Source organism: Scyliorhinus canicula, chromosome 7 (genome assembly GCF_902713615.1).
Source record: "Scyliorhinus canicula chromosome 7, sScyCan1.1, whole genome shotgun sequence".
NCBI classification, from domain to species: Eukaryota; Metazoa; Chordata; class Chondrichthyes; order Carcharhiniformes; family Scyliorhinidae; genus Scyliorhinus; species Scyliorhinus canicula.
Window position 1 is genome coordinate 123,280,056 of NC_052152.1, and position 26,416 is coordinate 123,306,471.

General features: G+C 45.5%; 1 protein-coding gene across 1 annotated transcript in view; it reads right to left on the reverse strand.

The window, feature by feature from the left end:
* Window positions 1–26,416, reverse strand: part of LOC119969125 (coagulation factor VII-like) — a 198,819-nt gene that overhangs the window by 94,095 nt on the left and 78,308 nt on the right. The window contains 1 exon segment of the mRNA XM_038802342.1: window positions 9,251–9,364. Within this exon segment, the coding sequence (XP_038658270.1) occupies window positions 9,251–9,364 (114 nt within the window).

Consider the following 26,416-nt stretch of genomic DNA (forward strand, 5'->3'; position numbering starts at 1 on the left):
CTTATGTTGATATGTTCTTATAATGTAGGGTCAAATGATGGGCCGGTAATAGGCCACGTTGGATTTCTCTTGCGTCTTGTAAACAGGACATGGGCAATTTTCCACAATGCCGGTAGATGCAAGTGCTTTGGCTGTACTGGAATAGCTTGACTAGGGGTGCGGCCAGTTCTGGAGCACAAGTCTTCAGCACTTTTTCTGGAAAATTTGCAGGGCCCAGAGCCTTTGAAGTATCCAGCACCTTTAGCCATTTCTTAATATCACTTGGTGTGAATTGACTTAAATTAAATTAAAAAATTAAAATCGCTTATTGTCACGAGGTGGCTTCAATGAAGTTACTGTGAAAAGCCCCTAGTCACCACATTCCGGCACCTGTCCGGGGAGGCTGGTACGGGAATCAAACCGTGCTGCTGGCCTGCTTGGTCTGCTTTAAAAGCCAGTGATTTAGCTCAGTGAGCTAAACCAGCCCCTATAGACTTGGCAGATGACTAGCATCTGTGATGCTGGGGACCTCTGCAGGAGGCCGAGATGGATCATCCACACGGCACTTCTGGCTGAAGATTGTGTCTAATGCTTTGTGTTTGAGTATGAAAATTGTCAAGTCATGCTGGAGATGTACAGAATCTTAGTTAGATCACATTTGGAATGTTGTGTACAATTCTGGTCGCCATACTACCAGTAGGATGTGGATGTTTTGGAGAGGATACAGAAGAGGTTGATCAGGATGTTGCCTGGTATGGTAGGTATTAGCTATGAGGAGAGGTTGGATAAACTTTCACTGAAATGAAAAAATGAAAATCGCTTATTGTCACGAGTAGGCTTCAATGAAGTTACTGTGAAAAGCCCCTAGTCGCCACATTAGAACATAGAACATAGAACGATACAGCGCAGTACAGGCCCTTCGGCCCTCGATGTTGCACCGACATGGAAAAAAAAAACTAAAGGCCATCTAACCTACACTATGCCCTTATCATCCATATGCTTATCCAATAAATTTTTAAACGCCCTCAATGTTGGCGAGTTCACTACTGTTGCAGGTAGGGCATTCCACGGCCTCACCACTCTTTGCGTAAAAAACCCACCTCTGACCTCTGTCCTATATCTATTACCCCTCAATTTAAGGCTATGTCCCCTCGTGCTAGCCACCTCCATCCGCGGGAGAAGGCTCTCGCTGTCCACCCTATCTAACCCTCTGATCATTTTGTATGCCTCTATTAAGTCACCTCTTAACCTTCTTCTCTCTAACGAAAACAACCTCAAGTCCATCAGCCTTTCCTCATAAGATTTTCCCTCCATACCAGGCAACATCCTGGTAAATCTCCTCTGCACCCGTTCCAAAGCTTCCACGTCCTTCCTATAATGAGGCGACCAGAACTGTACGCAATACTCCAAATGCGGCCGTACCAGAGTTTGGTACAGCTGCATCATGACCTCATGGCTCCGGAACTCAATCCCTCTACCAATAAAGGCCAACACACCATAGGCCTTCTTCACAACCCTATCAACCTGGGTGGCAACTTTCAGGGATCTATGTACATGGACACCGAGATCCCTCTGCTCATCCACACTACCAAGAATTTTACCATTAGCCAAATATTCCGCATTCCTGTTATTCTTTCCAAAGTGAATCACCTCACACTTCTCCACATTAAACTCCATTTGCCACCTCTCAGCCCAGCTCTGCAGCTTATCTATGTCCCTCTGTAACCTGCAACATCCTTCCGCACTGTCTACAACTCCACCGACTTTAGTGTCGTCTGCAAATTTACTCACCCATCCTTCTGCGCCCTCCTCTAGGTCATTTATAAAAATGACAAACAGCAACGGCCCCAGAACAGATCCTTGTGGTACGCCACTCGTAACTGAACTCCATTCTGAACATTTCCCATCAACTACCACTCTCTGTCTTCTTTCAACTAGCCAATTTCTGATCCACATCTCTAAATCACCCTCAATCCCCAGCCTCCGTATTTTCTGCAATAGCCGACCGTGGGGAACCTTATCAAACGCTTTACTGAAATCCATATACACCACATCAACTGCTCTACCCTCGTCTACCTGTTCAGTCACCTTCTCAAAGAACTCGATAAGGTTTGTGAGGCATGACCTACCCTTCACAAAACCATGCTGACTATCCCTAATCATATTATTCCTATCTAGATGATTATAATCGTATCTTTTATAATCCTCTCCAAGACTTTACCACCACAGACGTTAGGCTCACCCGGCCTATAGTTACCGGGGTTATCTCTACTCCCCTTCTTGAACAAAGGGACCCACATTTGCTATCCTCCAGTCCCTCTGGCACTATTCCTGTAGCCAATGATGACCTAAAAATCAAAGCCAAAGGCTCAGCAATCTCTTCCCTGGCTTCCCAGAGAATCCTAGGATAAATCCCATCCGGCCCCGGGGACTTATCTATTTTCACCTTGTCCAGAATTGCCAACACTTCTTCCCTACACACCTCAATGCCATCTATTCTAATAGCCTGGGTCTCAGCATTCTCCTCCTCAATATTATCTTTTCTTGAGTGAATACTGACGAAAAGTATTCATTTAGTATCTCGCTTATCTCCTCAGCCTCCACACACACTTCCCACCACTGTCCTTGACTGGCCCTACTCTTACCCTAGTCATTCTTTTATTCCTGACATACCTATAGAAAGCTTTGGGTTTTCCTTGATCCTACCTGCCAAAGACTTCTCAGTGTCCCCTCCTTGCTCGTCTCAGCTCTCTCTTTAGATCCTTCCTCGCTTCCTTGTAACTATCAAGCGCCCCAACTGAAACTTCACGCCTCATCTTCACATAGGCCTCCTTCTTCCTCTTAACAAGAGATTCCACTTCTTTGGTAAACCACGGTTCCCTCGCTCGACCCCTTCCTCCCTGCCTGACTGGTACGTACTTATCAAGAACATGCAATAGCTGTTCCTTGAACAAGCTCCACATATCCAGTGTGCCCAACCCTTGCAGCCTACTTCTCCAACCAACACATCCTAAGTCATGTCTAATGGCATCATAATTGCCCTTCCCCCAGCTATAACTCTTGCTCTGCGGGGTATACTTATCCCTTTCCATCACTAACGTAAAGGTCAACCGAATTGTGGTCACTGTCTCCAAAGTGTTCACCTACCTCCAGATCTAACACCTGGCCTGGTTCATTACCCAAAACCAAATCCAAAGTGGCCTCACCTCTTGTTGGCCTGTCAACATATTGTGTCAGAAAACCCTCCTGCACACATTGTACAAAGAACGACCCATCCAATGTACTCGAACTATATCTTTTCCAGTCAATATTAGGAAAGTTAAAGTCTCCCATAACAACTACCCTGTTACTTTCGCTCTTTTCCAGAATCATCTTCGCCATCCTTTCCTCTACATCTCTAGAACTATTAGGTGGCCTATAGAAAACTCCCACAGGGTGACCTCTCCTTTCCTGTTTCTAACCTCAGCCCATACTACCTCGGAAGAAGAGTCCCCATCTTGCATCCTTTCTACCACCGTAATACTGTCCTTGACTAGCAGCGCCACACCTCCCCTCTTTTGCCCCCTTCTCTGACCTTACTAAAGCACCTAAACCCCGGAACCTGCAGCAACCATTCCTGTCCCTGCTCTATCCATGTCTCTGAAATGGCCACAACATCGAAGTCCAGGTACCAACCCATGCTGCCAGTTCCCCTACCTTATTTCGTATACTCCTGGCATTGAAATAGACACACTTCAAACCACAGACCTGAACACTGCCGCCCTCCTGCGAAGTCAAAACTGTGCTCCTGACCTCTCTACTCTCAATCTCTCGCACCCCAAAACTACAATCCAGGTTCCCATGCCCCTGCTGAATTAGTTTAAACCCCCCCAAAGAGTACTAACAAATCTCCCCCCCAGGATATTGGTGCCCTCAGGTTCAGATGTAGACCATCCTGTCTATAGAGGTCCCACCTTCCCCAGAAAGAGCCCCAGTTATCCAGAAATCTGAATCCCTCCCGCCTGCACCATCCCTGTAGCCACGTGTTTAATTGCTCTCTCTCCCTATTCCTCATCTCACTATCACGTGGCACGGGCAACAACCCAGAGATAACAACTCTGTTTGTTCTCGCTCTGAGCTTCCATCCTAGCTCCCTAAAGGCCTGCCTGACATCCTTGTCCCCTTTCCTACCTATGTCGTTAGTGCCAATGTGGACTACGACTTGGGGCTGCTCCCCCTCCCCTTAAGGACCCGGAAAACACGATCCGAGACATCACGTACCCTTGCACCTGGGAGGCAACATACCAAACGTGAGTCTCTCTCGCTCCCACAAAATCTCCTATCTGTGCCCCTGACTATTGAGTCCCCAATTACTAATATTCTACTCCTTTCCCCCCTTCCCTTCTGAGCAACAGGGACAGACTCCGTGCCAGAGGCCCGTACCCCATGGCTTACCCCTGGTAAGTCGTCCCCCCCACAAGTATCCAAAACGGTATACTTGTTACTCAGGGGAACGACCGCAGGGGGTCCCTGCACTGACTGCTTCTTCCCAGTCCCTCTTACAGTTACCCATCTATCTCCAGTCTTTGGTGTAACTACTTCCCTGAAGCTCCTATCTATGACCCCCTCTGCCTCCCGAATGATCCGAAGTTCATCCAGCTCAAGCTCCAGGTCCCTAACACGGTTTTTGAGGAGCTGGAGTTGGGTGCACTTCCCACAGATGAAATCAGCAGGGACACTGACGGCGTCCCTCACCTCAAACATTCTGCAGGAGGAGCATTGTACTGCCTTCCCTGACATCCCCTCTAGATTAAAAAAAAAACAAGAAAAAGAAAAAGAAAGGAAGAGCTTACCTGATATGACCTCAAACCCTGATCCCGCTGAAAGGTAAGCAAATTTAAAGGCACTCACTCACCTTCACGACAGGCCCCTGCTCCCGCTTCCCAACCACCGTGGGGTGGGGGGGGGGGTTGGTTAGAGGAGAAGGTAGGGTGGGAAACACTCACGAAGTGTTTCGGGTTTAACTGTCACTTGCCGACAGCCCCTCCACAAACCACCTTGAACTTAGGCTGACCGCACTGCACGTATGCAAATTTCCCCAGAACAGCTGATCAGTAGCTCTGCTCTGCTGCCCTCTGCTGGTTGCTTGCCTTTACTCAAACTCCTTGGGTCTTCTTCGCAGGTTCACCTTCAACTTAGGCTGACCGCACTGCACGTATGCAAATTTCCCCAGAACAGCTGATCAGTAGCTCTGCTCTGCTGCCCTCTGCTGGTTGCTTGCCTTTACTCAAACTCCTTGGGTCTTCTTCGCAGGTTCACCTTCAACTTAGGCTGACCGCACTGCACGTATGCAAATTTCCCAGAACAGCTGATCAGTAGCTCTGCTCTGCTGCCCTCTGCTGGTTGCTTGCCTTTACCTCAAACTCCTTGGGTCTTCTTCGCAGGTTCACCTTCAACTTAGGCTGACCGCACTGCACGTATGCAAATTTCCCCAGAACAGCTGATCAGTAGCTCTGCTCTGCTGCCCTCTGCTGGTTGCTTGCCTTTACTCAAACTCCTTGGGTCTTCTTCGCAGGTTCACCTTCAACTTAGGCTGACCGCACTGCACGTATGCAAATTTCCCCAGAACAGCTGATCAGTAGCTCTGCTCTGCTGCCCTCTGCTGGTTGCTTGCCTTTACTCAAACTCCTTGGGTCTTCTTCGCAGGTTCACCTTCAACTTAGGCTGACCGCACTGCACGTATGCAAATTTCCCCAGAACAGCTGATCAGTAGCTCTGCTCTGCTGCCCTCTGCTGGTTGCTTGCCTTTACTCAAACTCCTTGGGTCTTCTTCGCAGGTTCACCTTCAACTTAGGCTGACCGCACTGCACGTATGCAAATTTCCCCAGAACAGCTGATCAGTAGCTCTGCTCTGCTGCCCTCTGCTGGTTCTGGCGTTTGTTCGGGGACTGGAAAAGATATAGTTCGAGTACATTAGATGGGTCGTTCTTTGTACAATGTGTGCAGGAGGGTTTCCTGATACAATATGTTGACAGGCCAACAAGAGGCGAGGCCACATTGGATTTGGTTTTGGGTAATGAACCAGGCCAGGTGTTAGATCTGGAGGTAGGTGAGCACTTTTGGAAACAGTGACCAATTCGGTGACCTTTACGTTAGTGATGGAAAGGGATAAGTATACCCGCAGGGCAAGAGTTATAGCTGGGGGAAGGGCAATTATGATGCCATTAGACATGACTTAGGATGTGTAGGTTGGAAGAAGTAGGCTGCAAGGGTTGGGCACACTGGATATGTGGAGCTTGTTCAAGGAACAGCTATTGCGTGTTCTTGATAAGTACGTACCAGTCAGGCAGGGAGGAAGGGGTAGAGCGAGGGAACCGTGTTTACCAAAGAAGTGGAATCTCTTGTTAAGAGGAAGAAGGAGGCCTATGTGAAGATGAGGCGTGAAGTTTCAGTTGGGGCGCTTGATAGTTACAAGGAAGCGAGGAAGGATCTAAAGAGAGAGCTAAGATGAGCAAGGAGGGGACATGAGAAGTCTTGTGGCAGGTAGGAATCAAGGAAAACCCAAACGCTTCTATAGGTATGTCAGGAATAAAAGAATGACTAGGGTAAGAGTAGGGCCAGTCAAGGACAGTGGTGGAAGTTGTGTGTGGAGGCTGAGGAGAAAAGCGAGATACTAAATGAATACTTTTCGTCAGTATTCACTCAGGAAAAGATATGTTGTGGAGGAGAATGCTGATACCCAGGCTATTAGAATAGATGGCATTGAGGTGCGTAGGGAAGAAGTGTTGGCAATTCTGGACAAGGTGAAATAGATAAGTCCCCGGGGCCTGATGGGATTTATCCTAGGATTCTCTGGGAAGCCAGGGAAGAGATTGCTGAGCCTTTGGCTTTGATTTTTATGTCATCATTGGCTACAGGAATAGTGCCAGAGGACTGGAGGGTAGCAAATGTGGTCCCTTTGTTCAAGAAGGGGAGTAGAGATAACCCCGGTAACTATCGGCCGGTGAGCCTCACGTCTGTTGTGGGTAAAGTCTTGGAGAGGATTATAAGAGGTACGATTTATAATCATCTAGATAGGAATAATATGATTAGGGATAGTCAGCATGGTTTTGTGAAGGGTAGGTCATGCCTCACAAACCTTATTGAGTTCTTGAGAAGGTGACTGAACAAGTAGACGAGGTAGAGCAGTTGATGTGGTGTATATGGATTCAGTAAAGCATTTGATAAGGTTCCCCACGGTCGGCTATTGCAGAAAATACGGAGGCTGGGGATTGAGGGTGATTTAGAGATGTGGATCAGAAATTGGCTAGTTGAAAGAAGGTGGTGGTTGATGGGAAATGTTCAGAATGGAGTTCAGTTACGAGTGGCGTACCACAAGGATCTGTTCTGGGGCCATTGCTGTTTGTCATTTTTATAAATGACCTAGAGGAGGGCACAGAAGGTTGGGTGAGTAAATTTGCAGACGACAATAAAGTCGGTGGAGTTGTAGACAGTGTGGAAGGATGTTGCAGGTTACAGAGGGACATAGATAAGCTGCAGAGCTGGGCTGAGAGGAGGTGGCAAATGGAGTTTAATGTAGAGAAGTGTGAGGTGATTCACTTTGGAAAGAATAACAGGAATGCGGAATATTTGGCTAATGGTAAAATTCTTGGTAGTGTGGATGAGCAGAGGGATCTCGGTGTCCATGTACATAGATAACTGAAAGTTGCCACCCAGGTTGATAGGGTTGTGAAGAAGTCTTATGGTGTGTTGGCCTTTATTGGTAGAGGGATTGAGTTCCGGAGCCATGAGGTCATGTTGCAGCTGTACAAAACTCTGGTACGGCCGCATTTGGAGTATTGCGTACAGTTCTGGTCGCCTCATTATAGGAAGGACGTGGAAGCTTTGGAACGGGTGCAGAGGAGATTTACCAGGATGTTGCCTGGTATGGAGGGAAAATCTTATGAGGAAAGGCTGATGGACTTGAGGCTGTTTTCGTTAGAGAGAAGAAGGTTAAGAGGTGACTTAATAGAGGCATACAAAATGATCAGAGGGTTAGATAGGGTGGACAGGGAGAGCCTTCTCCCGCGGATGGAGGTGGCTAGCATGAGGGGACATAGCCTTAAATTGAGGGGTAATAGATATAGGACAGACGTCAGAGGTAGGTTTTTTACGCAAAGAGTGGTGAGGCCGTGGAATGCCCTACCTGCAACAGTAGTGAACTCGCCAACATTGAGGGCATTTAAAAGTTTATTGGATAAGCATATGGATGATAATGGCATAGTGTAGGTTAGATGGCCTTTAGTTTTTGACTTCCCATGTCGGTGCAACATCGTGGGCCGAAGGGCCTGTACTGCGCTGTATCGTTCTATGTTCTATGAGGCTGGTACGGGGAGGCTGCATAGATGGAGGTGGAGGTTGAGGGACAGAGAGAGAGGTTTACAAAATTATGAATGGCATGGACAGAGGCTTTTTCACAGGGCGGAAAAGTCAATTACTAGGGGACATAGGTTTAAGGTACAAAGAGGAAAGTTTCGAGGAGATGTGCGAGGCACGACCTTTACACAGAGGGTGGAACTCACTGCCGGAGGAGGTGGTGGAAGCTCATATGTTTAAGAGCCACCTTGACGAATATATATATATTTTTTAATAAATTTAGAGTACCCAATTCATTTTTTCCAATTAAGGGACAATTTAGCATGGCCATCTTTGGGCTGTTGGGCGAAACCCACGCAAACACGGGGAGAATGTGCAAACTCCACATGGACAGTGACCTGGGTTCAAACCTGGTACCTCAGCGCCGTGAGGCAGCAGGGCTAACCCACTGCGCCACGGTGCTGCCCATCTTGATGAATATATAAATAGGATTGAAATATGGACCCCGGAAGTGAAGAAGGTTTCAGTTTAGATATGCATCAGAAGGACTTGGATGACCAAAGGCTGCACATTTCTTTGTTCTTTGCTTCAGTCTTGCCTTTTACACAGATGTGCTTGGTTCTTCCAACATTGAGGCTGTGATATTTGTGGAGCCTCCTCCTCCAGCGAGTTTTTGAATTGCCCACCACTATTCACAGTTGCTTTTGTTTTCAAAGCAATCTGTATTGAGTTCCTCATTTTCATTGAGCTAAATCCCTCAGATGATGAACACCGCTGGCACAGATTATACTGGAGGAAGAGTATATTTGATTCAATTCAGGGTATTAATCAAACAATAGGAAGATGCAAAGCAAAGCTCATTCTCCAATTTTAAGAAGATAAGCTTCAAGAACAAGATCCTCCAAAATCTATCAGCCACTTTCATGTTCACACTTACCAGTTTCACAATTCCAACCTTCAAATTTCTCTGGGCATATGCATAGATAACGTTGAAACAGGTCCTGACATGATCCTCCATTTTGGCATGGATCTGATGCACATTGATCACCATCTGTATGTGATAAATGTTAAAATCAATCTTTAGTGTTAAGACACCCTGGGGCGAGTGCATGGTCAATTCCAGCCCCCACAGACCCCAGAGTACTGAAATAAGTGAATTAACCAGGAACACACATTTTCCGAAAACCCTTGGACTGTTCCCATAGTTACAGACCACCAGATTTTAATTTAAACATTAACAACAGTTATTAATAAAAAGAGGAAAAGGTGAATATATATCAAAGAAATAACAGAACAATGGTCTATCGTTCTACCTAATCCCCAAAACCCCCTCTCCCTAGACATACACAAGACAGACACAAGGAAAGGGTGGTGGGGATAAAAGAAGCAGGGATTAAGGGTAGCTTTGAGATGGGTCTCCTCTGCTTTAGTTGCAGCCTCTGCTGAAACAGAATTGCTCAAAAGGTTCAGGGTAGACGCAATTCTGTCCTATGAACACCAGGTGGCGGTCACCTAAGAATCCAGGACAATGTGATTCCGGTCTTCGGCACTAGGTCCAGGTTGTTCAGATCGTGCAGTTTTTGTCATCAGCCACCAGATGGTGCTGTACACAGGATGCTCAGATCAGTGCATTTCTGCCTTTCTATCACCAGATGGAGTTTTTGACTCCCTGTAAGATGATTACAGCTTGCCTGAGTAAACTCAGGTTTTTTTTGATTTGATTTGATTTGATTTATTGTCACATGTACGGACTAGTACATGAAAAGTATTTTTTCTGCGGCCGAGGAAATGTACACAGTACGTACATAGTAGGCAAAAGAATAATCAACAGAGAACATTGACAAATGGTACATCAACAAACAGTGATTGGTTACAGTGCAGAACAATGGGCCAAACAAAGCAAATACGGTAGGGGCAACACGGTAGCATGGTGGTTAGCATAATGCTTCACAGCTCCAGGGTCCCAGGTTCGATTCCCGGCTGGGGTCACTGTCTGTGCGGAGTCTGCACGTCCTCCCCGTGTGTGCGTGGGTTTCCTCCGGGTGCTCCGGTTTCCTCCCACAGTCCAAAGATGTGCGGGTTAGGTGGATTGGCCATGCTAAATTGCCCGTAGTGTCCTAAAAAGGTAAGGTTAAGGGGGGGGGGGGGGTTGTTGGGTTACGGGTATAGGGTGGATACGTGGGTTTGAGTAGGGTGATCATGGCTCGGCACAACATCGAGGGCCGAAGGGCCTGTTCTGTTCTATGTTCTATGTTCTAAATACATTTCCTTTGAACTGTACACCGGATCTCTGGCTGCTTTTTAAGGAATATTCTTAGTTTAAGCATCAATTTTGAGCCCTTCCCAGTCTCTGACACACACAGTTCAAAGATTACTGACTTTTGGGAAAACAGCTTGCACTTTCACATTTAAGATCACATTTTCAGTTCTAATGGCTGTCTGTGCTCCCTCAAACCAGAAAGTCTTCACAGCTAAGAGCACAGGTAGATACATGACAGCAGGATGTCATTGCTATAAGGGAAACATGACTGAAAGAAGAGGGAAAATTGAAAACTCAATATCCCTGGACACAGTTTTAAGGCAGGGCAGAAATAAAAAAGGAGGGGGAGTAGCACTAATGGTTAAGGAATCTATTCTATTTGTTGTGGGCCAGGGTTTAGAAAACTCCAAAGTATATCATGGAGTTTACCTGACCCACAACTTTTAATAGATTGTGGTAATGGGGAGCACAAGGGCCTACTTTACAGTTGTGATGCAACAGAGATCGAAAGTATTTTTAAAACAAAACCATGTTTATATAGAACATATAGAACAGCACAGCACAGAACAGGCCCTTTGGCCCTCGATGTTGTGCCGAGCAACTATATGAATCCAGTTAACACTTTATAAACAGATAGTAAACACCTTAACAACTATCAACACCAATAATCCCCACAGATTGGGGGCCTCACGGTAGCATGGTGGTTAGCATCAATGCTTCACAGCTCCAGGGTCCCAGGTTCGATTCCCGGCTGGGTCACTGTCTGTGTGGAGTCTGCACGTCCTCCCCGTGTGTGCGTGGGTTTCCTCCGGGTGCTCCGGTTTCCTCCCACAGTCCAAATATGTGCGGGTTAGGTGGATTGGCCATGCTAAATTGCCCGTAGTGTAAGGTTAATGGGGGGATTGTTGGGTTACGGGTATACGGGTTACGTGGGTTTAAGTAGGGTGATCATTGCTCGGCACAACATCGAGGGCCGAAGGGCCTGTTCTGTGCTGTACTGTTCTATGTTCTATGTTCTAGATACAATATTCTCTAAGTAACCCTTGATAACTTTCCTAACATCTATAAGTCCAAAAAACTCTTTTTACAGAAAGACAGCAGGATTAAATGCTCAACAGTAACAGGATTTACTTTGTAATTCTCAAATAATCTGGAGACAATCTTTAGATTGCAGGGAGAGATCAATGCACCTTCTTGCTGTGACTGCAGCTTCTTCAACTCTGAAAATGAAACTAAAACACACAGACACACACCAGCTTTTTACTCAAAGTGAAAGTAAAAGCAGAGTCACAGCTCAGCTCCACCCACACACTGATATCACTGCAGCTATTTGATAAACACCCATTTCTGAAAGGGACTCTTGTATGACACCTCCCCTCAAGAAAAACAATAAACCATCAACTTCAAGATGGTTTTATTTTTCATCTTTTCACTTTCCTTTGAGAAATATTGGCAGTGACTATACATTTTTTTCTAACAAAACAAAATACACGAACATTTACAATAGCATAGTCCATTTTAGTTCTTCTTCCTCCAACTGGAATCCCTCTTGATTTACAGTCTCTTTGGATAAGATGGTCTCTGCACGATCCATCCATTTCTCTACGCTTCTGCATTTCTCTTTAAAGTCAGATACTTTAGTTCAATCCGCTCACAGAGCCCCTTGTAATTCTCCAATTGGAGAATGTTGGGGAAGGCCCTAGCGGCCAGGTATCTGGCACTGAGTCTGGCTCTGTGGCTCAGAAGGGAAGGGAAGAGAATAGAAAAGCAATAGTGATAGGAGACCCAATGGTTAGGGGAATAGATAGGAGATTCTGTGGTCGCGAGCGAGACTTCCGGAAGGTATGTTGCCTCCTGGGTTCCAGGGCCCGGGATGTCTCGGATAGTGTCTTCAGGATCCTTGAGGGGGAGGGTGAGCAGCCAGAAGTCATGGAGCACATTGGTACCAACGACATAGGTATGAAAAGGGGTGTGGATGTAATAAACGAGTTTAGGGAGTTAGGCTGGAAGTTAAAAGCCAGACAGAGTTATCATTCCTGGTTTTTTGCTGGTGCCACGTGATAGCGAGGCTAGAAATAGGGAGTTGAACACAGCTGCAGGAATGTGTAGGAGGGAGAGCTTCATGTATTTGGATAATTGGAGCACATTTTGGGAAGGTGGACCTGTACAGCAGGACTATGTACCCCAGAGGGGCACCAATATCCTGGGAGGGAGGTTTTCTAGTACTCTTCGGGAGGGTTTAAACTAATTTGGCAGCGGAATGGGAACTGGACTTTTAGTCCAGCAACTAAGGTAGCTGATGTTCAGTACGTCAAACCGTGTAGTAAGGCAGTGGGGAAGGTAACACTGACAAAGGAGAGTACTTGCAGGTACAGAGAGGGGTTGAAGTACGTATACTTCAATGCAAGAAGCATCAGGAATAAGGTGGGTAAACTTAAGGCATGGATCAGTACCTGGGACTACGATGTGGTGGCCATCACGGAAACTTGGTTAGAAGAGGGGCAGAAATGGTTGTTGGAGGTTCTGGGTTATAGATGTTTCAATAAGATTAGAGAGGGTGGTAAAAGAGGTGGGGGGGTTGCATTGTTAATTAGAGATAGTATAACAGCTGCAGAAAGGCAGTTCAAGGAGGATCTGCCTACTGAGGTAATATGGGTTGAAGTCAGAAATAGGAAAGGAGCAGTCATCTTGTTGGGAGTTTTCTATAGACCCCCCAATTGCAACAGAGATGTGGAGGAACAGATTGGGAAACAGATTTTGGAAAGGCGCAGAAGTCACAGGGTAGTAGTCATGGGTGACTTCAACTTCCCAAATATTGAGTGGAAACTTTTTAGATCAAATAGTTTGGATGGGGTGGTGTTTGTGCAGTGTGTCCAGGAAGCTTTTCAAACACAGTATGTAGATTGACCGAACAGAGGGGAGGCCATATTGGATTTGGTACTTGGTAATGAACCAGGGCAGGTGAGAGATTTGTTTGTGGGGGAGCATTTTGGAGATAGTGACCACAATTCTGTGATTTTCACTTTAGTAATGGAGAGGGATAGGTGCATGTAACAGGGCAAGGTTTACAATTGGGGGAAGGGTAAATACGATGCTGTCAGACAAGAACTGAAGTGCATAAGTTGGGAACATAGGCTGTCAGGGAAGGACACAATTGAAATGTGGAACTTGTTCAAGGAACAGATAATACGCGTCCTCGATATGTATGCCCCTGTCAGACAGGGGAAGAGATGGTCGAGTAAGGGAACCATGGTTGACAAGAGAGGTTGAATGTCTTGCAAGAGGAAGACAGATACTTATGTAAGGCTGAGGAAACAAGGTTCAGACAGGGCGCTGGAGGGATACAAGATAGCCAGGAGGGAACTGAAGAAAAGGATTAGGAGAGCTAAAAGAGGGCATGAAAAATCTTTGGAGGGTAGGATCAAGGAAAACCCCAAGGCCTTTTACACATATGTGAGAAATATGAGAATGACTAGAGTGAGGGTGGGTCTGATCAAGGACAGTAGCGGGAGATTGTGTATTGAGTCTGAAGGGATAGGAGAGGTCTTGAACGAGTACTTTTCTTCAGTATTGACAAATGAGAGGGGCCATATTGTTGGAGAGGACAGTGTGAAACAGACTGGTAAGCTCGAGGAGATACTTGTTAGGAAGGAAGATATGTTGGGCATTTTGAAAAACTTGAGGTTCGACAAGTCCCCTGGGCCTGACGGGATATATCCATGGATTCTATGGGAAGCAAGAGATGAAATTGCAGAGCCATTGGCAATGATCTTTTCGTCCTCACTGTCAACAGGGGTGGTACCAGGGGATTGGAGAGTGGCGAATGTCGTGCCCCTGTTAAAAAACGGAATCGGGATAACCCTGGGAATTACAGGCCAGTTAGTCTTACTTCGGTGGTAGGCAAAGTAATGGAAAGGGTACTGAGGACTGAGGGATAGGACTTCTGAGCATCTGGAAAGACACTGCTTGATTAGGGATAGTCAGCATGGATTTGTGAGTGGTAGGTCTTGCCTCACAAGTCTTATTGAATTCTTTGAGGAGATGAACAAGCACATGGATGAAGGTAAAGCAGTGGATGTAGATACATCGATATTAGTAAGGCATTTGCTTGTGCAAAAAGTAAGGAGGCATGGGATAGTGGAAATTTGGCCAGTTGGATAACGAACTGGCTAACCGATAGAAGTCAGAGAGTGGTGGTGGATGGCAAATATTCAACCTGGAGCCCAGTTACCAGTGGCATGCCGCAGGAATCAGTTCTGGGTCCTCTGCAGTTTGTGATTTTCATTAATGACTTGGATGAGGGAGTGGAAGGGTGGGTCAGTAAATTTGCAGACGATACGAAGATTGGTGGAGTTGTGGATAGTGAGGAGGGCTGTTGTCGGCTGCAAAGAGACATAGATAGGATGCAGAGCTGGGCTGAGAAGTGGCAGATGGAGTTTAACACTGAAAAGTGTGAGGTTGTCCATTTTGGAAGGACAAATATGACTGCGGAATACAGGGTTAACAGTAGGGTTCTTGGCAATGTGCAGGAGCAGAGAGTTCTTGGGGTGTATGTTCATAGATCTCAGATCCACTCAAGTGGATAGAGCTGTGAAGAAGGCCTATGGTGTGCTAGCGTTCATTAGCAGAGGGATTGAATTTAAGAGCCGTGAGGTGATGATGCAGCTGTACAAAACCTTGGTAAGGCAACATTTGGATTACTGTGTGTAGTTCTGGTCACCTCATTTGAAAGAACTAACAAAGAACAAAGAAAATTACAGCACAGGAACAGGCCCTTCGGCCCTCCCATCCTGCACTGATCCAGATCCTTTATCTAAACCTGTCGCCTATTTTCCAAGGGTCTGCTTCCCTCTGTTCCCCGCCGTTCATATATCTGTCCAGATGCATCTTAAATTATGCTATTGTGCCCGTCTCTACCACCTCCCCTGGCAAAGCATTCCAGGCACCCACCACCCTCTGCGTAAAAAACTTCCCAAGCACATCTCCCTTAAACTTTCCCCCTCTCACCTTGAAATCGTGACCCCTTGTAATTGACACCCCCACTCTTGGAAAAACCTTGTTGCTATCCACCCTGTCCATACCTCTCATAATTTTGTAGATCTCAATCAGGTCCCCTTTAACCTCCGTCTTTCCAACGAAAACAATCCTAATCTATTCAACCTTTCTTCATAGCTAGCACCCTCCATACCATTGCCTGGTGAACCTCCTCTGCACCCTCTCCAAAGCATCCACATCCTTCTGGTAATGTGGCGACCAGAACTGCACGCAGTATTCCAAATGTGGCCTAACCAAAGTCCTATACAACTGTAACATAGAACATAGAACATAGAACAGTAGAGCACAGAACAGGCCCTTCGGCCCTCGATGTTGTGCCGAGCAATGATCACCCTATTCAAACCCACGTATCCACCCTATACCCGTAACCCAACAACCCTCCCCCCCCTCCCCAAACCTTACTTTTTAGGACACTACGGGAAATTTAGCATGGCCAATCCACCTAACCCGCACATCTTTGGACTGTGAGAGGAAGCCGGAGCACCCGGAGGAAACCCACGCACACACGGGGAGGACGTGCAGACTCCGCACAGACAGTGACCCAGCCGGGAACCGAACCTGGGACCCTGGAGCTGTGAAGCATTTATGCTAACCACCATGCTACCGTGCTGCCCTGCCTACTCTTGTACTCAATACCCCGTCCGATGAAGGCAAGCATGTTGTATGCCTTCTTGACCACTCTATCGACCTGCGTTGCCACCTTCAGAGTACAATGGACCTGAACTCCCAGATCTCTCTGTACATCAATTTCCCCCAGGACTCTTCCATTGACCATATCGTCGGCTTTTGAATTAGATCTTCCAAAATGCATCACCTCGCATTTGCCTGGATTGAACTCCATCTGCCATTTTTCTGCCCAACTCTCCAATCTATCTATATTTTGCTGTATTCTCTGACAGTCCTCCTCACTATCTGCAACTCCACCAATCTTAGTTTCATCTGCAAACGTGCTAATCAGACCACCTATACCTTCGTCCAGATCATTTATGCATTTCACAAACAACAGTGGTCTGAGCACGGATCCCTGTGGAAGACCACTAGTCACCTTTCTCCATTTTGAGACACTCCCTTCCACCAATCCTCTGTCTCCTGTTGCCCAGCCAGTTCTTTATCCATCTAGCTAGTACACCCTGAACCCCATACGACTTCACTTTTTCCATCAACCTGCCATGGGAAACTTTATCAAACGCCTTACTGAAGTCGATGTATACGACATCTACAACCCTTCCCTCATCAATTAATTTTGTCACTTCCTCAAAGAATTCTATTAGGTTTGTATGACCTTCCCTGCACAAAACCATGCTGGCTATCAATGATAAGTCTATTTTCTTCCAAATGTGAATAGATCAGTATCTTCTCCAACAGTTTGCCTGCCACAGACGTGAAGCTCACAGGTCTATAATTCCCTGGATTATCCCTGCTACCCTTCTTAAACAAAGGGACAACATTAGCAATTCTCCAGTCCTCCGGGACTCACCCGTGCTCAAGTATGCTGCAAAGATATCTGTTAAGGCTCCAGCTATTTCGACCCTCGCTTCCTTCAGTAACCTGGGATAGATCCCATCCGGTCCTGGGGACTTGTCCACCTTAATGTCTTTTAGAATACCCAAAACCTCCCCTTTCCATATGACAACTTGACCTAGAGTATTTAAACATCCATCCCTAGCCTCAACATCCGTCTTGTCCCTCTCCTTTGTGAATAACGATGCAAAGTACTCATTAAGAATCTCACCCATTTCCTCTGAGTCCACGCATAAATTCCCTCTCTTGTCTTTGAGTGGGCCAATCCTTTCCCTAGGGTCCCATGTTCGATTCCGGCTTGGGTCACTGTCTATGCGGAGTCTGCACATCCACCCCGTGTGTGTGTGGGTGTCCTTTGGGTGCTCCTGTTTCCTCCCACAGTCCAAAGATGTGCAGGTTAGGTGGGTTGGCCATGATAAATTTCTCTTAGTGTCCAAAATTGCCCTTAGTGTTGGGTGGGGTTACTGGGTTATGGGGATAGGGTGGAGGTGTTGACCTTGGTTAGGGTGCTCTTTCCAAGAGCCGGTGCAGACTCGATGGGCCGAATGGCCTCCTTCTGCACTGTAAATGCTATGAACCTGGGGACCTTTCTCTAGTTACCCTCTTGCTGCTTATATACGAATAAAAGGCTTTGCGATTTTCCTTAACACTGTTAGCGAAAGATATTTCATGACCCCTTTTAGCCCTCTTTATTGCGCGTTTGAGATTTGTCCTACTTTCCCGATATTCCTCCAAAGCTTCATCAGTTTTAAGTCGCCGAGATCTTGGGCACGATTCTCCGCACCCCACGCCAGGTGGGAGAATCGCGGGAGGGCTGGGCGAATCACGCCACGCCGCCCTGGCACCTCCTGCGATTCTCCCACCCCCCAAAAATGGCGTTTTTCGACAGGCCGCTCGGAGAATCGCCGCTCGCCATTCCTCACGGCGACCAGCGATTCTTCGGCCTGGTTGGGCCGAGCGTCCTGCCGAACCAAACCGGTTCACGCCAATTTAGCTAATCTCACAATTCCACCCGTCATCCATGGTTCCCTAATCTTGCCTTTTCTATCCCTCATTTTCACAGGGACGTGTCTGTCCTGCACTCTAATCAACCTTTCCTTAAAAGACTCACACATTTCAAATGTGGATTTACCCTGAAACAGCTGCTCCCAATCCACATTCCCTAGCTCCTGCCGAATTTTGTTATACTTGCCCTTTCCCCAATTCAGCACTCTTCCTTTAGGACCACTCTCGTCTTTGTCCATTCTAAAACTTACGGAATTGTGATCGCTATTCCCAAAGTAATCACCGACTGAAACTTCAACCACCTGGCTGGGATCATTCCCCAATACCAGGTCCAGTATGGCCCCTTCCCGAGTTGGACTATTTACATACTGCTCTAAAAAACTCTCCTGGGTGCTCCTTACAAATTCTTCTCCATCTACGCCTCCAACACTACATGAATTCTATTCAATGTTGGGGAAGTTAAAATCTGCCATCACAACCACCCTATTGCTCCTACTTTATTCTATAATCTGTCTACATATTTGTACCTCTACTTCACGCTCGCTTTTGGAAGGCCTATAGTAAAGTCCCAACAATGTTACTGCACCCTTCCTATTTCTTTGCTCCACCCATCTTGCCTCAGTGCTCGAAACCTCTATCGTGCCCTCCTTAATCACAGCTGTGATATCATCTCTAACCAGTAATGCAAATCCTCCATCCCTTTTACCTCCCTCACTATCCCTCCTGAAGCATCTATACCCTGGGATACTCAGTTGCCAATCGTGCCCTTCCCTCAACCAAGTCTCAGTAATACCAATAACATCATATTCCCAGGTACTAATCCAATCCCTAAATTCATCTGCCTTACCTGCTACACTTCACACATTAAAACAAATGCACCTCAGACCATCCGTCCATTTGCGTTCATCATCTCTTCCCTGTCTACTCTTCCCCTTAGTCACATTGAGTTTATTATCTCGTACCTTACTGGCTTTAGTTGCTGCCTCTTTACTGTCCTCTAACTTCCTAATCTGGTTCCCATCCCCCTGTCACATTAGTTTTAAACCTCCCCAACAGTGTTAGCAAAAGCACCCCCTAGGACATTGGTTCCAGTCCTTCCCAGGTGTAGACCATTTTAGGAATGATGTGGAAGCTTTGGAATAGGTGCAAAGGAGATTTACCAGGATGTTGCCTGGAATGGAGAGTCGGTCATACGAGGAAAGGTTGAGGGTGCTATGCCTTTTCTCATTAGAACGGAAAAGGATGAGGGGCGACTGAAAGAGGTTTATAAGATGATCAGGGGAATAGATAGAGTAGACAGTCGTTTTCCCCGGGTGGAACAAACCATTACACGGGGACATAAATTCAAGGTGAATTGTGGAAGATATAGGGGGGATGTCAGAGGTAGGTTCTTTACCCAGAGAGTAGTGGGGGCATGGAATGCACTGCCTGTGGAAGTAGTTGAGTTGGAAACATTAAGGCCCTTCAAGCGGCTATTGGATAGGTACATGGATTACGGTAGAATGATGGGGTGTAGATTAACTTGTTCTTAATCTAGGACAAAAGTTCAGCACAATATCGTGGGCCGAAGGGCCTGTTCTGTGCTGTATTTTCTGAGTTCTATGTTCTAATAGATGAGACTCTGGGCCAAAAAGTAGCAGTGTAGATTTGTGGAGGGGGAAGGAGGGAGGAAGGGGGTCACCGCCGGGTATAAGAAGAGATGGAGCAGCAGTTGCCAGCCTCTCACTCTGGTATATGGACGGGGACAGGTTGGCCAATTATAATCCAGCAGGGAAAACACGAGGCTAGGAAATTAACAGATCTCCATCTCTCCCCTAAATAAAAAAAAATTAAAGTCATGGAAATGGAGGAGGTTGAATCTCAGAACAAGACCAAAGACTCAATGTCACTGGTTTTAGGAGCTGCGTCCTCCATAGCCGCTCCCTCCCGAGCCCGAGGAGTAGCCGTCACCCCGGGTTTCGTACTGCCGAGAGCCGTAGCCACCGCCTCCTCGTCCGTAGCCACCTCCGCCACCCCGGTTTCCTCCATAGCCACCACCGCCCGATTTTTTTTCGGCATGGTCCACCCAGATCTGCTGCCCGTCCAGGGATTTTCCGTTGATCGCCACCATCGCACTTTGAAGTTCTCGAGGTTCTCAAAACTGATTAAACCAAAACCGTAGGATGCCATGGTGTCTTTGTCTTTAATCACTCTCACCTCAGCGATCTGCACGTACTTGGAGAAAACATCTTCCAGGGACTGCTCATCTGTGTGGAAGTTGAGGCCGGCAACGAACAATTTTCCTTCTTCAGTCATGGTGTTGAGATATATCTGTCTGTTAGATTTGGAGCTGCTCCTTAATGGTCCACACCCTCTGCCTTCCTCTGCACGCTGTCTGCCATTTCATTTGTTTAGCTACCTTCTCAAATGAAATGAAAAAGGATTCTACCTCCTTTGCGTCAAACCTTGGCAATGCTTGGACATATTTAAATAGACCCTCACCACGCCTTTGACTATAAAGCTCAAGCTCATTATCCTCATCATTCTCCTCAGACCATACATTTTTATTACCATCCGCCAATTTTAACTGACTGTCATGTTTCATGACCATTTTCTGAAATTCAAATTCTCTTTTTCCCTTTCCCTGATCTGTATCTCCCTGTCTCTTTCTTTTTGTTCTGCCAGGGCTATTCTTTCTTTTTTTCTTTCTTCTCTCTCCTTTTCTTTTTCCCTGATCTGTATCTCCTGTTCTGTCTCTTTTTCTCTCATTTCGTATTCAAGCTGCTTTAATTCTTTTTCATGTTCAAGTTGTTTTATTTGTAACTGATTTTTTGCCATTTCTAATGCGTCAGACTGCATCTCAGGCAATTTTAAATGCTCAGCGACTACCGGAAGTGCCTCATCTTGTCGTATTCTATCAGGCAATGTTAACTGCAATGTTTTTGCCAAATGTAAAAGCCTGTTTTTTGTCTCTGTTCATAAAGTACTGCGTGTGTCCATCTCCACCTCCAAAAGCTTCAGAGCCTCTGAAAGCGCCATTGTCCACAACACACTCCCTACTTAAACTGGAATACAACACCTGAAAAGTAACCACAATATACTCACCCCTCATTGTCTTTAAGTTCACAAAGCCAACCCAATAGATAGACTTTTGTTCCGGATGAGACCCCAATTTGTTATGGGCCAGGGTTTAGAAAACTCCAAAGTATATCATGGAGTTCATCTGACCCACGACTTTTAATAGATTGTGGTTATGGGGAGCACAAGGGCCTACCTTACAGGTGTAATGCAACAGAGATCTAAAGTACTTTTAAAACAAAACCATGTTTATTTATGAATCCAGTTATCAATTTATAAACCTGCAGTAAACATATTAATAACTATCAATGCCAATAATCCCCATAGATACAATATTCCATAAGTAACCTTTCATAACTTTCCTAACAACATCCATAAAGCCAAAAGACCCTTTTTACAGAAAGACAGCAGGTTTAAATTCTCTACAAAAGCAAGTATTACTTTGCAAACCTCAAATAATCTGGAGACAGTCTTTAGATTGCAGAGAGAGATCAATGCACCTTCTTGCTGTGACTGCAGCTTCTTCAACTCTGAAAACAAAACTTAAACACACAGACACACACCAGCTTTTTGCTCAAAGCGAAAATAAAAGCAGAGTCACAGCTCAGATCCACCCACACACTGAAATCACTGCAGCTATTTGATAAACACCCATTTCTGAAAGGGACTTTTACATGACAGTAGGCAAACAAGACTTTATGGGTTGAGCATAGAAATAAAAAAGGGGCAGTCACATTACTGGGAGCATACTACAGACCCCCAAATTGTAAAAGGAAGATAGAAGGGCAAATATGTAGGCACATTTCTATATGTAAGAACAAGAGGGCATTAATAGTAGGAGACTTTAACCATCCCAATATCAACTGGGACTCAAACAATGAAAGGGGAACTAAGGAAGAAAAAAATCATGCAGTATATTCAGGAAAATATTTTCACCCAATTAGTGACGAACCCAGCGAAAGGCAATGCAATTCTAGACCTAGTCTGGGGGAATGAAGAAGGGCAAGTGGGTGAAGTGACAGTTGGTGACCATTGTGATCATAATTCTGTTAGATACATTATTACCATGGAAAAGGACAGAGATAAAGCAGGAGTAAAAATTACGAACTGAGGGAAGAGACTTGGCTGAGGTGGACTGGTCATTGCTAGAGAATAAAGCTGTGGATAATGAATGGGGAGCACTAAAAGGAGAGATCCTAAAGGTGTAAAGTAGACAGGTCCCCTCTAAAAATAAGAATGGTACTGCCAAATCAAGTCTGGTTGTCTAGAGGAATACTGGGAAAGATCAAATAGAAAAATAAAGCATATGATAGGCACAAAGAGCTAAATACTGCAGATAGAAAGTGTAGGGACGGAGTCCAAAAGGAAAAAAGAAAATCAAAGAGAGGGTATGAAAAACAATTAGCAAGTGAAGTTAAAGAAAATCCAAAGATGTTTTTTCCAATATATTAATGGTAGAAGGTTAGTTAAGGAAAACGTGTGACCTAACAGAGATGAAGAGGGGAACTTGTGTATAGATGCAGAGGCTGTGGGAAGAGTTTTAAATAAATATTTTGTCTCTGTGTTTACAAAGGAAATGGATGATGCAGATATAGTAGACCAGGAGGAACATTGTGAGATACTGGATGGAATAATTATAAAGAGAGAATAAGTTCTTGAAAGATTAAAAGCCTTGAAACTTGATAAACAGCCAGGGCCAGGTGGATTGTTTCTGAATGGGGTCGGGGAGGAGATAACAGATGCTCTGAGGATGATTTTCTAATCCTCACGAGAAACAGTAGAGGTACCGGAAGACTGGAGAAATGCAAAAGGGATTGAAGCAAATGCCAGACAGTTATAGGCCAGTTAGTCTTACGTCAGTGGTGGGCAAGTTAGTAGAATTAATCCTGAGAGATAGGATTAACTGTCAGATAGAAAGGCATGGGTGAGTCAGGAATAGTCAACATGGATTTGTAAAGGAAGGTCTTGCCTCACAAATTTGATCAACTTCTTTGAGGAAGTGGCAAGAAGGGTTGATGAAAGTAGTGCAGTTGATGTGGTGTAAATGGATTTTCCCAAGGTGTATAAAGTGCCAAATGGCAGATTGGTCAAGAAAGTGAAAGCCCATGCGATACAGGGCAATGTGGCAACCTGGATAAAAAGTTGGCTTCGTAGCAGGAAACAAAGGGGAATGGTTGATGGCTGTTCCGGGAATTGGAAAGTTGTTTCAAATGCTGTTCCATAGGGCTCAGTGCTGGCACCCTTACTTTTTGTGTTATATATTAATGATTTGGACATGCACCTGGGGAGTACAATTGGGAAATTTGCAGATGACACAAAGATTGGCCGAGTGGTAGGCAGTGTAGAGAATAGCTATGAACTCCAAAATGATATAGATGTATAGATGGTGCGGATGATAAAGTGGCAGATGAAATTTAACACAGAGAATTATGAGGTCATGCATTTAGGGAGGTCGAACAGTTGTAGGGAGTACATAATAGATGGGAATATACTAAGGGGGTAGATGAAGTAAGAGATCTTGGCGTACAGGTAGACAGGTCTTTAAAGGCAGCAGTTCAAGTTGACATGGTTGTTAAGAAAGCATATGGAATGCTCTCCTTCATTGGCAGCACAGAATATAAAAGTAAGGATTATAATGTTAGAATTATATAAAACACTGGTGATTCCACAACTGGAATATCGTATGCAGTTCCGGTCACCATGTTACAGGAACCACTTTACTGCTCTGGAGAGAGTGTAGAGGAGGTTTACAAGAATGTTGCCAGGGCTAGAAAAATGCAGCTACGTGGAGAGATTAGATAGGTTGGGGCTATTTTCCTTGGAACAAAGAAGGACAAAATTATGAGAGGAAGAGATAGGGTGGTCAGGATAAAATTGTTTCCCTTGGTGGAGAATTCTAGAATCAGGGGACATAGATTCAAGATAAGTGGAAGAAGATGTTGAGGGGACAGTAGGAAAAACTATTTACACAGAGGGTTGTGGGAGTCTGGAACTCGCTGCCCGAGTTGGTGGTGGAGGCAGAGATGCTAAATGTTTTTAAAAGGTACCTGGATCTGCACCTTGAGTGCTCTAAGCTACAGAACTATGGATCAGGTGCAGGAAGGTGGGATTGGAAAAGGGCACCTGGATGTCCTAGGGCTGGCATTGACAAGATGCCTCCTTCTGTGCGATAACTTTTCTCTGATTATATGATTTGGCTAGAATGCTTCTTAAAATTGTCTGGCAGAGAGAGGGAGAAGAAGCGAGAAATTCTCCAGAGTCCTTATTTGCTGGCTTTCTTCACAGAACTGAACAAAAGATAGCACTCTCCAGAAGACCCACCTTCTTTCCTGAAAGCTTCTTACTGACGTCACCAACCACATGCTATGTTAGGAGTTTGCTGAAAATCCTATATACACCAATTGGCTGCTTGCCGAGTCTATCAAACAACATCACAGGTTCTGCCACAGAACCTAGAGGGGACAAGAAAAAAGAACCTAGAGGGGAAGTTGTGGCTTGGCCCAACAGATTTGCCTAAAACCTGCAGTTTAACAGAAATCCCAAAGGGTGCAGTATTACAGCAGTTAACCGGCAGGCTGTAGATCAAAGCAGGCAGCAGGATGGGGATAGAATCAGGTGACATGACAGGCAAAAGTTTTTCCGTAATACCCCAACAATAGTCACAATAAAATAACAAAATTACTGATTCTTAAAGAGTATTTGGATATTAGATATTGAGAATACAACCTTGAGGCTTAAAATGGAATAAAATTAGAGCTATGAAAATATCCTTTGTTCATGTCTTCTTTCCTTCCTGCCCTATTCTGTGTTGAGATCGAGTTGCACAAGTTCCTTGTTCCTGGAATTCACTTATACTATTTCCCAACGTCTACAGGGGCACTGGAGCTACCTGTGGTATTTGCAGAATTCAGGAAATCCAGAGTGATAGTTTTGTGATCATAGAGTCATCATCATAGAATGTACAGTGCAGAAGGAGACCATTCAGCCCATCAAGTCTGCACCAGCTCTTGGAAAGAGCACCCTACCCAAGCCCACACCTCCACCCTATCCCCATAACCCAATAACCCTACGCGACACTAAGGGCAATTTTGGACACGAAGGGCAATTTATCATGGCCAATCCACCTAACCTGCACGTCTTTGGACTGTGGGAGGAAACCGGAGCACCCGGAGGTAACCCACGCACACACGGAGAGAACGTGCAGACTGAACACAGACAGCGTCCCAAGCCGGGAATCGAACCTGGGACCCTGCAGCTGTGAAGCATTGTGAAGGTTGTCTGTACATTCCTGCTCCAGGGCTTGAGTACAGAATCTGGGTTGAACTCCAGTAGCACTGAGGGTGTAACTACATTATTTTAGATGCTGTCTTTGTTAAAATATATATTTATTGGGATGTGCGCATCATTGGAATCACCAGCATTTTACTGCCCCTTCCAACTCCCCTTGAGAAGGTGATGGTGAGCTTTCTTCTTGAAACTGCTGCAGTCCCTGTGCTGTAGGTACTCTACAGTGCTGTTAGGAATGGAGTTACAGGATATTGACCAGTGAGGACAGTGAAGAAGCGATGATATATGTTGCAGTCAGAATGGTGAGTAACTTGGAGGGGAACTTTCAGATTGTGGTGTTCCCATGTATCTGCTGCTCTTGTGTCTCCTGTGTGTTCAATCCCAAACTCGGGCGAATTTGGCACCGTTTCTCATTGGAATCAAGTATGTTCCACATGACACCGAGGCTAGCCCCTTAACGGTCTTTGAATTTGTCCAGATGCGGGACCAGTTTTGCTGTCGTGGAGCTCCACTAACCTTGCCCCAGCGTCACAACTTAGGACCATGGAATGGATAATCTGACTGCTGGTCTTTATCACAATGCTGTTTGTGGGAGTTTGCTGTGCATAAATTAGCATTCCAGCAGTGACTGTACTTCATTGGCTGCAAACCACTTTGTATTCATGTCATTGTGATGGTTGCCAGCAAGATGCCAATCTTGCTTTTGTTTCATAATTCAAACATCAACATCAATATGTGGCTCCCGTCTGAACTGTTGAATATCTCTCTACTTTAATAATAATAATCTTATTAGTGTCACAAGTTGGCTTACATTAACACCACAATGACGTTACTTGTGAAAATTCCCCTAATCGCAACATTCCAGTTCTTGGGTACTGTCATGTGAGAGTACCTTAAGAAATGGGTGTTTATAAAATA